Source organism: Manis javanica, chromosome X (genome assembly GCF_040802235.1).
Source record: "Manis javanica isolate MJ-LG chromosome X, MJ_LKY, whole genome shotgun sequence".
NCBI lineage: Eukaryota > Metazoa > Chordata > Mammalia > Pholidota > Manidae > Manis > Manis javanica.
The window spans coordinates 98,449,536-98,465,347 of NC_133174.1; the positions used below are offsets into that span (position 1 = coordinate 98,449,536).

A 15,812-nucleotide genomic window follows, 5' to 3' on the forward strand; every position below is an offset into this window, starting at 1 on the left:
CCAAAGTTTGAGCTCCCAAAAGGTTGAAAGTTTCCCATTGAAATTTTTAGCAGTTTACCTTAGTTTACGTATTAAAGTGATATATTCTTTCAAAGTAAAGAGAGGAACATCAGTTCCTTTTAATTGCTTGGTCAGTGACTGTATTTACTAATGTTGGACAAGTTAGGTCTTGGGTTCAATTAGAAGTCAATAAATAACCATGTGCATTTTCTAGAAATTCTTAAAAAGTATTTCTAAAGAAGTCTGATTCATGTTTCAGAAGGAGTTTTTCTGTTAAGATTCCTTATTGAATGTTCTGTCTTATAAGATATTTAATGTGTACCATTCCACGTAATTTGTTCCTTCGTGTCCCTCTTCTGAAACTATTTTTATACAGTTTTAATTTCCCTAAGAGGAAAAATTAGGGAGTTGTTTCTGAACTATCCTTTACTAGAGTTGCAAATGATTTTAAGAACCACTTTAAAGTTCTACCCAAAAGTTCTATGTAAATTTCATATAAGTCATAATTTTTTTTCCTTTCTCAAATGTCATTTCAACCCTGGGGAAATAATTTTTTACCTTGAAAGATCTCAATATTTCAAACTAAAAAAAAACAAAAATTCATATCCCTTGGTCCAGATGACATGAGTCATCTTGGAACAAAAGAACATCTCAACTCAACTCTCAGATATGAGTTATTACCATTAAATGGGTCTTTCTTTGTTCAATAGAATGCTGTTTTACTTTGAGGTGGAGCACTGAACACTACCTCTGAGAAATGTCCTATTTCTCTCACTTAAAGTTTATCTCTAATTATGAAGATCTGAATTTTTTTTTTACTTTCCATTCAACTTTATTCTTGTAGACATATCTAAATATAGTAAACGAAAATTATTGTAAGATTTTCCCATGGATATTTACATTGTTTTTCCTTTTCAGGAAAACTTCATACTCCAGCCATCCATTTCTAGCCAGGGAACACTGTAGGTAAACTTGTAAAATAAAGAGCTAAACATTTTAAGCTAAAATTTTAGAATTTCTACAAAGTCTTATAGTTGTAGGCAATCAAACGGAGAGGTAGGTTTTATTAAATGTCTTCTAGACCCAGGGTAGCAAGGCTATACAGTATGCACTAAAGCAGTACTAGAGAAACATATTGATGTATTTTAGTGCTAATTGATGTAAAGGGTCATTGGTCAATTTTGTGCAGTATATTTGATTTCTAAACAGAACATGACCAGTGATGATGGTGTTTCACAGATTTTATTTATGAATGCAATTGGAAAATGCTTAATCTCCTGCAGATTGTAATTTAATACATCTGTGGTTGAAATAAAGTTTATTTGTTATAGAAATCTTTCAAATATATTTTTGTAGGATTTATGGAAATAGAATGTTCAGTGCTCCCTCTCCTGGTTTTATCTTTTTTTTTCTTTTTTTTTAGAGGCCATCTCTCATATTTATTGATCATATGGTTGTTAACAACAATAAAATTCTGTATAGGGGACTCAATGCACAATCATTAATCAACCCCAAGCCTAATTCTCAACAGTCTCCAATCTTCTGAAGCATAACGAACAAGTTCTTACATGGTGAACAAGTTCTTACATAGTGAATAAGTTCTTACATGGTGAACAGTGCAAGGGCAGTCAATCACAGAAACTTTTCGGTTTTGATCACGCATCATGAACTATAAACAATCAAGTCAATTATGATTATTAGTTTGATTTTTATACTTGATTTATATGTGAATCCCACATTTCTCCCTTATTATTATTATTGTTATTTTTAATAAAATGCTGAAGTGGTAGGTAGATGCAAGATAAAGGTAGAAAACATAGTTTAGTGCTGTAAGAGGGCAAATGTAGATGATCAGGTGTGTGCCTATAGACTTAAGTATTAATCCAAGCTAGACAAGGGCAACAAAACGTCCACGATGCAGAAGATTTCTCTCAAAACAGGGGGGGGTGAGGTTCTAAGCCTCACCTCTATTGATCCCCAATTTCTCACCTGATGGCCCCCTGTGACTGTGCCTGTCTTAGGTTGTTCCTCCCTTGAGGAATCTTACCCATTTCTGGCTAACCAGTCATCTTCTGGGGCCATACAGGGAAATGTAAAGTTGGTGAGAGAGAAGCAATATTGTTTGAAAAGGTTAGCTTTTTACTTCTTTGCAGATTTTGCCCTGTGGCTTCTATGCCCTGCATTTGTCTTGAGGTATCTTTACCACTTGGAAGAATTACGATACTCGGTAATTTCGATATGAGGCACGAATTCTACTTAGGGGTTGTAATTAGGAAGGAAGAAGAAAAGCTATAGAAGTAGCAGACAGAAGAAAACATGGGAAGGTTGATTATTTCTTTGACATATGTTCTTGTAGTATAACATAAGCATGTATAGGTTTTAAACTACTAATTAAATTGCATGCACACATTAACATAATAGGAATACAGCTACATAACCAAAGCAGACCTACAATTACCAGCCATGTCCAGTGAAACCAAAAAAAACAGTTAGGCACCCTAGGCATTTGTGAAAACTTATCAATGATATGATGGATATTGTCTAACTGAATTTGAATAGTTTGAGAAAAATCAGACAAATTAAAAGAACACATTCCTGGGAACTGTTCACATCCCATATGTTCTTTTAACAGTAGATAGTCTATAGTTGCAAGATTTTGGAGTGCTGCAACTTGCACTTCTCCTAATTCTTGGTTGAGTTCTGACAGTATAGATCTAGTCAAATTTGTTGTTTTACTGTATACACAGGCCAGCTTAGATATCTCCTTCTTCATTGCAATGGCAAGTCCAGGAAGTGGTGGGATGAATGCAGCTACAACTGCAACAGCACCAGGATCTTTGTTGAAGTTTTTGATGATTATCTTCTGGAATGACTCTTCCAGAGAATGTTGATGTTGGTGAAGATCTGAATTTTAAAAATACAGTTAGATAATTCTTTGCTTAATGAAAACATTAATCACAGGATATATTTTGATAGTAGGATCTCTATAACTCTATTTACAAATATTTTTATATACAGATTTAATAAAGTAAAATATAGCTCATGGACATGTATTGGTCCACATTATACTGCAAAAACACTATTGCTTACCTTAAGCTTCTTACAAGGGATTTTATTTTTCCCATTTCTTATTTGATATGTTGCTTCTACCCTTGCCCTTCCAGCTTTGAAATCACCATATGTCCAATAATTCAAGTCTTCTACCTCATTTTAGAGAAGGCTTCATAATTTACCTTAACCTTAGGTTGTTTTTTTGTGTGTATGGAAACCATATGCCATGTCATCTCAGAAAGATAGGTAGGTAGGTAGATAGATCATCAACTTTTATTGAAGAGAGAATTAATTAAATTAGAGTTAGAGATGAGATTTTATATTTTGTCAAGATACACATAATATAAAATTTACCGTTAGTGACATTTAGTATATTCACAATGTTGTGCAACCATCACTAATACCTAATTCCAGAGCATGTTCATCAACCCAAAAGGAAATCCATACTCGTTAAACAGTGACTCCTTTTCTCTCTCTCCCCAGTTTCTGGAAACCACCAGTCTGTTTTCAGTCTCTATTAATTTGCCGATTCTGGATATTTCCTATTAGTAGAATCCTATAATATGTGGCTTTTTGTGCCTAGCTTTTTTCACTTAGCTTAATGTTTTCAAGGTTCATCCATGTAATAGTACTTCATTCCTTTTTGTAGCCGAATAATATTCCATTTTATGGACATACTACATTTTGGCTATCCATTCATCAGTTGATGCACATTTGGGTTGTTTGCACCTTTCATTCACAGCTATTGTAAATAATGCTGTGAACAAAAACATTAGGTACATGTTTTTGTTTGAATACTGTTTTTAATGCTCTTGGGTATACACCTAGAAGTGGAATTGCTGGGTGATGTGGTAATTGAGATGACACATTTTTAAGCGAAATCTTAACCAGACCAATAAATCATGCCATTGTTTTATGGAGGGAGTCATATTGTTATTTTTATTTTGTTATGTTAACAACTTTTATGGACTCCTACACTTCTCTAGGAAATGTGGTATGGGAGCTTATACTAGGAGACTACAAGATGGCATCACCAAACCACGCCCCACATGAGAAACTAACCATATTTTATGCAAAGTGCCCACTGATATAAAGGCATTTGAAGGCCCCCAACTCTAGAACGTGCATTGGTATACACCTTCAGACAATGAAGGTTACAGGCAAGTAACCAAAGTGTTTCCATATAGCTTTGGAGTCAGATAGACCTTGTCAAATTGCAGACAGTTGCCCTTGGGCCACTCACTAAATTTCTCAGTATCTAAGTTTCCCCATCTGTAAAATGGGGGTATTAATCCCTGCTTCTCAACATTGTTATAAGGAATGGTCATAGCCTGGTATATAGTTGGGGCTTCATAAATATTAGTTCTCATTTCCCCATATTTTCTTACACTCTTCAAATTAACTCATCTTCAAAACAGCAGTATTTTTCTTTTCGTTTTCTCTTTCAGGTTAAAATTAAACTGCCAAATACAAACTCTTCTGACATTAAAATTGATATTCAGGAAATGACTCTTGACCTTCGTACTCCTCATAAGTGAGTAAAACTTGGAACTAGAATAATGTGTTATAATATTAATGACTCTTTAGTCAATATTCTTTTTAAAAGTATACTGTTATTTTGCATCACCCTTAAAGTCAGGAGAAAAGTAAAAAAGTCAGTTAATCATTCAGATATTTGATATACTTAATATAAACACAAGTATATTTGGAAATACTTAATTTTTTTCTACTTTGCACCCATACATTTGGAGTAGGCTGAAACCAGCAAAACAGTCCTTGACATTCACATATGGTTCGCTTAGCTGAAAAATAGCTAGAGGTGAAAATTCCTTAAGTTGTAAGTCGTGCATGTGTTTTTTTGTACAGTGATGGGATAAGAGAAGCAATATCTTTAAAACATATTGGGTATTGTGGAGGCTGAAAGGTTAAATTAGATTATATTCATCTAAAAATCATCAAAAATGTCTTATTATCAATTACTTAAAACAGAAATCCCAACAGCTAATTTATCACTAAATTTTCAAGTTCTGTGAATACATTTAAAAATAATACAGATGATAGTGGAATAATTCAATTAAACATTTTGGTATTTTCAAAATAGTCTTATTATAAGACAGGTTCACATACAGCAAAATTCTGATATAAATTGTTTATCCTGAAACCTGGATTAATCAGTCCTGTCTCTCAAAACTAACTCTATAAAGAGGGAATCAATAGAACCTGCTGTGTGCTAGATAAAATATCTAAGTATCTCACTGCTTTGTTCACTTTTCATCTGGATGTATAGCAGTGAGCACATTTGTTGATTGCAGTGGTTCTTTCTCTATAACTCATAAACATTTCAAACTGGGTGTGGGAAGCAGTCAGCTGCTGGCACATTTTCTTCCTTCCATTATCAGTACGTATAATTCTTCTTTGTTGATATTAGGGCTTTAAGAAAATAAAAAGTAGATCCATCATACAAGACTTCTATGTGTAAACAGCCCAATATACATACACAGCTTAACTTTGATTTCTACAGTAGATGCATTTAACCCAAAATGGTCTATAGATGAATATATGTCAAATATATTCTCATTATTTATATAATTTCAAAAATGTCTTCTCACGAAAAAAAAGTCTCATGTCTCAAAATTACATTGACTATTCCTACTATCCACCTCAAAAAATATTGGAATTATTTTATTGCATATTATACAGTAACTCTTCCACACCACCTTTGCAAGGATAGTCAGCTAAATGAACAGTCAATCTTCCATGATATTTGTGTGCTTGTTAAAAGCACACACATATCAACACACCATGGAGTTAATTTCCATTTTGCTAGCAGTTCTCCATCAATCTTCAGGCAGTTGCTTTGGCTATGCTGTCATTCCAGATATCTATCAGAGCCCACCAAATGAAAGACTCACACAGAGATACTATTTCATATAGAACATGGGCTGCACTGTGATTGTTGGATTATACTATACTTATATTAAATGCTCAGTGCAGAGAGGTACTGCATTTTAACAAAAATTCATGAACTAAGATAGGAGGCAGAAAATAGAATTAAGGTTTTTATTACTTTCCCTAAACACTTGCGTTTTGTTTGGAGCCATGCTATTATCTGAAATTGTATAATTGGAAACATGTCTTATTTTTGAAACTACTAATATTCACATCTACTTTTAGTTTCTAACTTTGATACACTGTAACACTATGTTTACTGGCTCCAAGAGAAAATGAGAGGACATTCTGTTCTTGTATTGTAAGGCAGAACAAGTGAATTTATTTTAACTGAATGAACCAGTAACATCAGTCAAATGATCGTCAATTGCATTAGAATTATTAGTGAAATTCAGATTTTTAGCATTATTCAGCCAAAATAGATAAAGGAGTTTCCTGAATTCTTCCTTTTTTAAAAACATGACTGTTTTGGTATGTATATTCCTAACATGAAGCAGATGAAAAGAAGGAAGACAGGGGAAATGGGATAATTTCCTAGATCCTCCTGACTTTTGTCTCCATATGGGGTTTCATTGTTTTTCAGAGTGGGTTCTAAGAATGTCATAAATGAATTCCTTGAATGCTATAATAAAAACACATTGTAAAAAAATAAGTATGAGTTGATTTTTGGTTGAGGTGCTGCTTTAGATTACTCTCATCTTTGCTGTGCTCCTTTAATTCAGATCAACTGAGAGACGGATGTTCAAAGACACTGATACCTAATGAAAAGTTTTCTAAATGTAATAGTGTGTTGCAGCTCAGTAGCTATTTCTGCACTTTCCTTGAAAAAAATTCCATGTCTGATTTTAACCCAGATATGTAAATCAAATAATTTATCAACTATGTAAAGTAAAAACTTCATTATATGAATATGCACAGTACAAGATTGTCCTTTATTTAAAATCTCTTGCAAGCCATATCAACTTGAATTCTCTAATATAAATGAAAGCATGTAAGTCTCTAAACTACAGCTGGATGTATAGATAATTTTTTCCCTTTTACGTTCATATATTATTACTTGCATTTAAATAATTCCTAATGAAGATTAACACAGATAAACACTTGAGCAATGTCTAAACTGTGGCTTTTTAAAAAGCAAATATATTGACAATGTAAAGGCAGAGGAATTAAGTTTCAATGTTTCTTCATATTTTATACTACTAATCTATTAGTTATTCAACTCTTTTTGTGGCAAACTATTTACTTTTAATTCACTTATTTATTGACTGAACAAACAAAGTCTTCTGCTAGATGCTGGCAGGGGCAGGGGGCACGAAGATAAGATACAGTCCTGTCCTTTAATTACTAATACATGGATAAGTATTTGTAGAATTTTATTTTGTTTAAATATAAATCTCAGTTCAGACATCAGTCAATAAAACACAAAAGACAAAAATACTTCCCTTCTCCTAAGAGCCTAAATAAGTCACAGTTTCTATTTTTCAAATTTTTAGTATGTTAAGCCATACAATTAAGGACTAGACAGAAATGCAGGGATAAATGGATCATTCCAATGGCCACTGTCTCTCTTGAATTTATTTCTCTCTGGACAGAGAAGTGTACATTATCATTGGAACTCATTTTCAGCTGATTTATAGCTGTCTTTTAGTGCAATGAAGCTACCACCACTGAGCTCTGCTTTCTTTCTAAGTGAATATATTATCGTTTGTAGAATAAGGGATAAAACAAATCTAACTCTAGCATAACCTATAGTGTAAACAACTTTTAATGCATGAACTGTAAACTTTTTCCACCCACTTCTTTTCTGAGATGCCAATTATTACAGGATATATTACAATGCATTGTGGGATTAAAGATGGTGGCATGAGAGGTGAGACAGAGACTTACTCCCAAAACCAAATATAATATGAAAATATACTTAATACAACTAATCCTAAAAGAGCAACAGGAAAGAAGGCTGCACCAGACTGCATACACCCCCAGAAAAGAGCAGACCTCATGGATCAGGGTATCATACCAAAGCCATGATCTGGTGGGACCGAAGCCCTTTCCCCACCCCAGCTCACCAGCAGGAAGAAGAGAAATGGAGCGGGGAGGGGGTGGAAGCCTACGACTACTGAACACCCAGCCCTGGAGATCTGCTCTGGGAGCACAAACCTACATTGCATGGTACTCTGGAGATCTGTGGAGTGGGAAAGCTAAGAGAGGCAGAATACTTGGAGAGACTGAGATTCCAGCTGCTTGTGTAAAACAGGGGTCTACATCCTGCTGCTCTGGGACAAAAGAAAGGCAGGCAGTCGGAGAGACTTCCTAACAGCAAGAGAGCTGCTAAAGGGGCAAGGATTGCACAGAGCTTGCTGCTCAGGAGAAAGAATAACTGGATAAAATTGTCCAGGTGCACTCTGCCCAGCAGGTTGGGAACTTTCAGAAACTTCATGCGCTCCATCCTCCTGGCTGGCTATGCAGCTCTGAGGCCCCCCACCATGATATGCAGCCTGCCAGCACCAGCTTGCAAACCAGCAGTCCCTGCCCTGGTGTCAGGCCAGCCAGAGGGGGGCCCTGCCTACAGCAGCTACTAACCCAAAGCACAGAGGCTTACACCTGTGCTCTCGGCCCACTGGTTCTGACAGCAGAGACAGGCAGAGCAGCCAGGAAACAGGAAATAGCTCTTTTCTCTCCCCAGGCATCAGCACCACTCCCCTGTGACCCCCGACATTGCTCCAGTGGCTGAGCAGTTCCAGAGAGTAGAACTTCTGGGCACTAGAGGATGCCACATACAAATGGAAACATCAAAGGAACCTGGTTCAACCCAAAATCCCACAAACTCCAGAAAAAGGCTCAAGTAAAACTGAACTCATCAATCTTCCTGAAAGAGATTTCAAAATAAAAATCATAAACATGCTCATGGAGGTTCAAAAAAATTTACAAGAACTCAGGAATTAATTTAGGATGGAGATTCAATCAGTAAGAAATACAGTATTTGAAATGAAATATACAATGGAGGGATTTAAAAGCAGATTCAATGTAGTAGAAGAGAAGTAAATGGAACATAAATTAGAGAAGAGGAATACAAAGAAGCTGAGGCACAGAGAGAAAAAATGATCTCTAGGAATTAAAGAATATTGAGAGAAATGTGTGACCAATCCAAATGGAACAATATTCACATTATAGGGGTACCAGAAGAAGAAGAGAGAGAAAAAGGGATAGAAAGTGTCTTTGAGTAGGTAATTGCTGAAAATTTCCCCAATCTGGGGAAGGAGATAGTCTCTCAGGCCATGAAAGTCCACAAATCTCCCAACACAAAGGAGCCAAGGAGGACAACACCAAGACATATAATAATTAAAATGGCAAAGATCAAGGATAAGGGCAGAGTATTAAAAGCAGCCAGAGAGAGAAAAAAGATCACATACAAAGGAAAACCCATCAGACTATCATCAGACTTCTCAACAGAAACCTTACAGGCCAGAAGGGAGTGACATGATATATTTAATGCAATGAAACAAAAGGGCCTTGAAACAAGAATGCTCTACCTGGCAAGATAATGATTCAAATTTGAAGGAGGGGATTAAACAATTTCCAGATATTCAAAAGCTGAGAGAATTTACCCCCCACAAACCAGCTCTACAGTGCATTTTGGAGGGACTGCTATAGATGGAAGTGTTCCTAAGGCGAAATAGCTATCACCAGAGGAACTAAAACCACAGTAAAGTAAGTAGAACAATGAATTACTAAGCAGATGCAAAATTAAAACAACTACTCCCAACATCAGTCAAGGGACAGACAAAAAGTACAGAATGTGGTACCTAATATATAAATAATGGAGGAGGAAGAAAAAGGAATAAAAAAGAACCTTTAGATTATGTTTGTACTAGCATACTAAGTGAGTTAAATTAGACTGATAGATAGCAAGGGAATTACCCTTGAACCTTTGGTAACCATGAATCTAAAGCCTGCAATGGCAATAAGTACATATATATCAATAATCACCCTAAATGTAAATGGGCTGAATGCACCAATCAAAAGACGTAGAGTCACTGAATGGATAAAAAAAACAAGACTCATCTATATGCTGCCTACAAGAGACTCACTTTAAACACAAAGACATACACAGACTAAAAGTGAAGGGATGGAAAACAATACCTCATGCAACTAATAGAGAGAAAAAAGCAGGAGTTGCAGTACTTGTATCAGACAAAATAGACTTCCAAACAAAGAAAGTCACAGGAGACAAAGAAGGACATTATATAATGGTAAAGGGCTCAGTCCAACAAGAGGATATAACCATTATAAATATCTATGCACCCAACACAGGAGCACCCACATATGTGAAACAAGTACTAACAGAATTAAAGGTAGAAATAGAATGCAATGCATTCATTCTAGGAGACTTCAACACAGCACTCACTCCAAAGTACAGATCAACCAGACAGAAAATAAGTAAGGACACAGAAGCACTGAGCAACACATTAGAACAGATGGACCTAACAGACATCTATAGAACACTTCACCAAAAAGCAGCAGGATACACATTCTTCTCAAGTGCACATGGAATATTTTCAAGAATAGATCACATACTAGGCCACAAAAAGAGCCTAAGTAAATTCAAAAAGATTGAAATTGTACCAACCAGCTTCTCAGACCACTAAGGTATGAAACTAGAAATAAATTATGGAAAGAAAATTAAAAAGTCCACAAACACATGGAGGCATAACAATGTGCTCCTAAATAATCAATGGATCAATGACCAAATAAAAACAGAGATCAAGCAATATATGGACACAAATGACAACAATAATTCAACACCACAAAATCTGTGAGACACAATGAAGGCCATGCTAAGAGGAAAGTATATTGCAATACAGGCCTACCTCAGGAAAGAATTATCCCATACGAACAGTCTAAACTCACAATTAATAAAACTAGGAAAAGAAGAACAAATGAAGCCTAAAGTCTCAGTAGAAGGAGGGACATAATAAATACTAGAGCAGAAATAAATGAAATTGAGAACAAAACAATAGAATCAATGAAAGCAGGAGCTGGTTCTTTGAGAAAATAAACAAAATAGATAAACCCCTGGCCAGACTTATTAAGAAAAAAAGAGACTCTACACACATAAACGGAATCAGAAATGAGAAAAGAAAAATCACTACAGACACCACAGAAATACATAAAATTATTAGAGAATACTATGAAAATTATATGCAACATCTAGAAGAAATGGACAACTTTCTAGAAAAATACAACCTTCCGCAGCTAACACAGGAAGAAACAGAAAATCTCAACAGACTAATTACCAGCAATGAAATTGAATTGGTAATAAAAAAAACTACCTAAGAACAAAATTCCTGAACCAGATGGCTTCACTGCTGAATTTTATCAAACATTTCATGAAGACAGAATACCCATTCTCCTTAAAGTCTTCCAAAAAGTAGAAGAGGAGGGAATACTCACGAACTCATTCTATGAGGCCAGCATCACTCTAATGCCAAAACCAGGCAAAGATATCACAATAAAGAAAATTACAGACCAATATCCCTGATGAAAATAGATGCAAAAATAGTCAACAAAATATTAGCATGCTGAATTTAAAAATACATCAAAAAGATCATCCATCATGATCAAGTAGGATTTATTACAGGGATGCAAGGATCATACAATATGAGAAAATAAATCAACATCATCCACCACATCAACAAAAAGAAAGACAAAAGGCACAGGATCATCTCCATAGATGCTGAAAAAGCATTCCACAAAATTCAACAGCCATTCATGATAAAAACTCTCAACAAAATGGGTATAGAAGGCAAGTACCTCAACATTATAAAGGCCATATATGACAAACCCACAGCCAACATCATACTTAACAGAGAGAAGCTGAAAACTTCTGCTTTAAGATCAGGAACATGACAAAGATGCCCACTCTCCTCTCTTTTATTCAACATAGTTCTGGAGGTCCTCGCCATGGCAATCAGACAACACAAAGAAATAAAAGGCATCCAGATTTGTAAGGAAGAAGTCAACTGTCCCTGTTTGCAGATGACATGATTTTGTACATAAAAAACCCTGAAGAATCCACTCCAAAACTACTAGATCTAATATCTGAATTCAGCAAAGTTGCAGAATACAATATTAATACACAGAAATCTGTTGCATTCCTATACACTAACAATGATCTAGCAGAAAGAGAAATCAGGAAAACAATTCCATTCACAATTACATCAAAAAAAATAAAATACCTAGGAATAAACCTAACCAAGGAAGTGAAATACCTATACCCGGAAAACTACAAGACACTCATGAGAGAAATTAAAGAAGGTACCAATAAATGGAAACACATCCCATGATCATGGATAGGAAAAATTAATACTGTCAAAATGGCCATCCTGCCTAAAGCAATCTACAGATTCAATGCAATCCCTATCAAAACACCGACAGCATTTTTCAATGAACTAGAGCAAATAGTTCTAAAATTTATATGGAACCACAAAAGACCCCAAATAGCCAAAGCAATCCTGAGAAGGAAGAATAAAGCTGGGGATACAATGCCTCCTAACTTCAAGCTCTACTACAAAGCCACAGTAATCAAGACAATTTGGTATTGGCACAAGAAGGGATACAAAGATCAATGAAACAGAATAGAGAGCCCAGATATTAACCCAAATATATATGGCCAATTAATATCTGATAAAAGAGCCATGGATATACAATGGGGAAATGACAGCCTCTTCAACAGCTGGTGTTGGCAAAACCGAACAGCTACATGCAAGAGAATGAAACTGGACTATTGTCTAACCCCATGCACAAAAGTAAACTCAAAATGGTTCAAAGACCTGAATGTAGTCATGAAACCATAGAACTCTTAGAAGAAAACATATGCAAAAATCTCTTGAATATAAACATAAGCAACTTGTTCATGAATGCATCTCCTTTGGCAAGGGAAACAGAAGCAAAAATAAACAAATGTGACTACATCAAGGTAAAAAGCTTCTATACAGCAAAGGATACCATCAGCAGAACAAAAAGGCATCCAATAGTATGGGAGAATGTATTTGTAAATGACATATCTGATAAGGGCTTAACATCCAAAATATATACAGAACTCCCATGCCTCAACACCAAAAAGGCAAATAAACCTATTACAAAATGGGCAGAAGACCTGAACAGACACTTCTCCAAAGAAGAAATTCAGATGGCCAACAGGCACATTCAAAGATGCCCCACATTGCTAATTATCAGGGAAATGCAAATTAAAACCACAATGAGATATCACCTCACACCAGTTAGGATGGTCAACACTGAAAAGACTAGGAAGAACAAATACTGGTGAGGATGTGGAGAAAGGGGAACCCTCCTACATTGCTTGTAGGAATGTAAACTAGTTCAACCATTGTGGAAAGCAATATGGAGGTTCCTCAAAAAACTAAAAATAGAAATACCATTTGACCCGGGAATTCCACTCCTAGGAATTTACCCAAAGAAAATGAAAACATTAATGTGAAAAGACATATGCACCTCTATGTTTATTGCAGCACTATTTATGATAGCCAAGATATGGAAGCAACCTAAGTGTCCATCAGTAGATGAATAGATAAAGAAGATGTGGTACATATACACAATGGAATACTATTCAGCCATAAGAAAGAAACAAATCCTACCATTTGCAACAACATGGATGGAGCTAGAGGAAATTATGCTCAATGAAATAAGTCAGGCAGAGAAAGACAAATACCAAATGACTTCCCCCTCAGTTGTGGAGTATAACAATGAAGCAAAATTGAAGGAACAAAATAGCAGCAGACTCACAGACTCCAAGAAGGGACTAAGGGTTACCAAAGGGGAGGGGTGAGGGAGGGCAGGTGGAGAGTGACGGAGAAGGGGATTGAGGGGTATCATGATTAGTGCACATGGTGTGTGGGGGGTCACAGGGAAGACAGTGTAGCACAGATAAGACAAGTAGGGACTCTGTAGCATCTTACTACACTGATGGACAGTGACTGCAATGGGGTATGAAGGAGAACTCAATAATAAGGGTGAATGTAGTAACCACATTGTTTTTCTTGTGAAACCTTCATAAGATTGTATATCAATGATACCTTAATAAAAAAAAAGAAAATACACCAAAGTTTTGTAATGCAGTAAAAAATAAAATAAAATGCATCGTGATTTCATTACTTGAGCTGAAAGGAGATGTTTCTCTGACCCCAAATATCTGGAATGGGACAAGTGATACAGAAAATTTCTTCTATAGGTTCCAGAGATGTGTGAAAAGTACTTCCAATGAGCCTAGTTTCTTGAACTTAGGTCTTTGAAATGAGTAAAGAAGCAATTGATTTTTAAGGATTTGTTTTCAAATAGTAGCTCTTTATATGAGTATTCAATAAGTACCCCTAAAAAAACAGATTATTTTACTGATGTGGATATTATACCTTCTAAAAGAGCTTTCCGGCCCACTTTTTATTGACACACTGAAGCCTCTGCTTAGAATGTGAGGTAACAAGTGTTTCATGCATTTAATTTTTTTCAGATACCAACATGTGCCAATCCTGTGCATAATTGAGATTCATATCACTATGACAGAATTATGAATGTCTCATCCCAGCAATGCATCTAAAGCATACAGCTATCTAGCAACTGAGCCATAAACTGAAAAATAAAGCCAGCAGTCTCTCAGAGATTTTTGTCAATGTATAGCATAAAAAACAAGAAGGAAGCAGAGGGAAGCGTTTTCATTGATCTGGTATTGAAGTCATTCGAGGCCTGAGATTCAATAACTACACCTGTAGTAGAAACTCTGCCTAAAGTTGTATTTGCAGAATTATTATATTTTCAAATATTACAATTTTCAGATTTGTATCATTCATTCACATTCCATCTATACATAGGTATGACTGTCAAGAGATCTATTGAACTAACTTAAAGTTACAATGGTTCTATATCTATGCCTGTAAACATAGATTGAGACTGTTTATATTATGCAAAATGAGATCAATTTAGAAGAAAAGAGTGGCAGGTCAAAACCACTGCTTGAATATTTAAGGCCAAAAAGCTGGTATACTATTTGTGTTATTTAGGCATATTTTTGATCCAGTACTTGTACTGTCTAATTATTGTCTTTTTGTTCCTAACATTCTGATATTTTATATTGCTTTCCATTGCCTTATTAAAAGTGGTATCTTCTTGATATCACTTTAGGAAGCTGATTCTAAGTTTTCAATTTCTGTTTTTCAGGAAGCTGTTGATAACCCTTCCCCATCCTGTGGAGTGCAACAGTGCCAAAGGTTTCTATACCCTTGAGACTGAGACTCTTGAAATCACCATGACTTTGAAAAGAGACATTGACTTTGATGTCTGATACTTCATTAATAAGGAGGAAAAGTTGTTAAATAGCACTGATAAAAAATAAAGAAAACCTTTGAAATAATTTATTAATGCTTTCTATCTTCTCTTTATTATTCTGACATATTTTGAAAAAAGCCTTAAATTTAATTCTAGTGATATTTTGATTATTTACAGTCTTTTCTATTCTCTGGTAGGAAGTATTATTTTCTCATAATTATAAGCTATTCCATTTTTATATAATAACTGGATAGAATTTAAATATTAACCAGATTATATGATCAATTAAAACTGAAATATGACCATGAAATGGTTGGTCCACTTATTTCAGTAGTCTAAAGAACTTAAGTCATCTAATTACTGGTATACCTCATTTTATTGTGCTTCACTTTATTGCACCTCACAGATACTGTGTTTGTTACAAATAAAAGTTTTGTGGCCACCCTGTTTTGAGTAAGTCTGTTGGCACCATTTCT

The 15,812-nt window shown here is 35.2% G+C and overlaps 1 protein-coding gene across 3 annotated transcripts in view; it reads left to right on the forward strand.

Moving 5' to 3' along the window:
- Nucleotides 1–15,404, forward strand: part of DNAAF6 (dynein axonemal assembly factor 6) — a 44,818-nt gene extending 29,414 nt beyond the window's left edge. For all 3 annotated transcript variants that reach the window (XM_073227627.1, XM_073227628.1, XM_073227630.1), the window contains exons 6-7: nucleotides 4,500–4,585; nucleotides 15,229–15,404. In XM_073227627.1, coding sequence (XP_073083728.1) covers nucleotides 4,500–4,585; nucleotides 15,229–15,352 — 210 coding nt within the window. In that variant the 3' untranslated portion in view covers nucleotides 15,353–15,404. The remainder of the gene's footprint in view (nucleotides 1–4,499; nucleotides 4,586–15,228) is intronic.
- The last annotated feature ends 408 nt before the right edge of the window (nucleotides 15,405–15,812 follow it).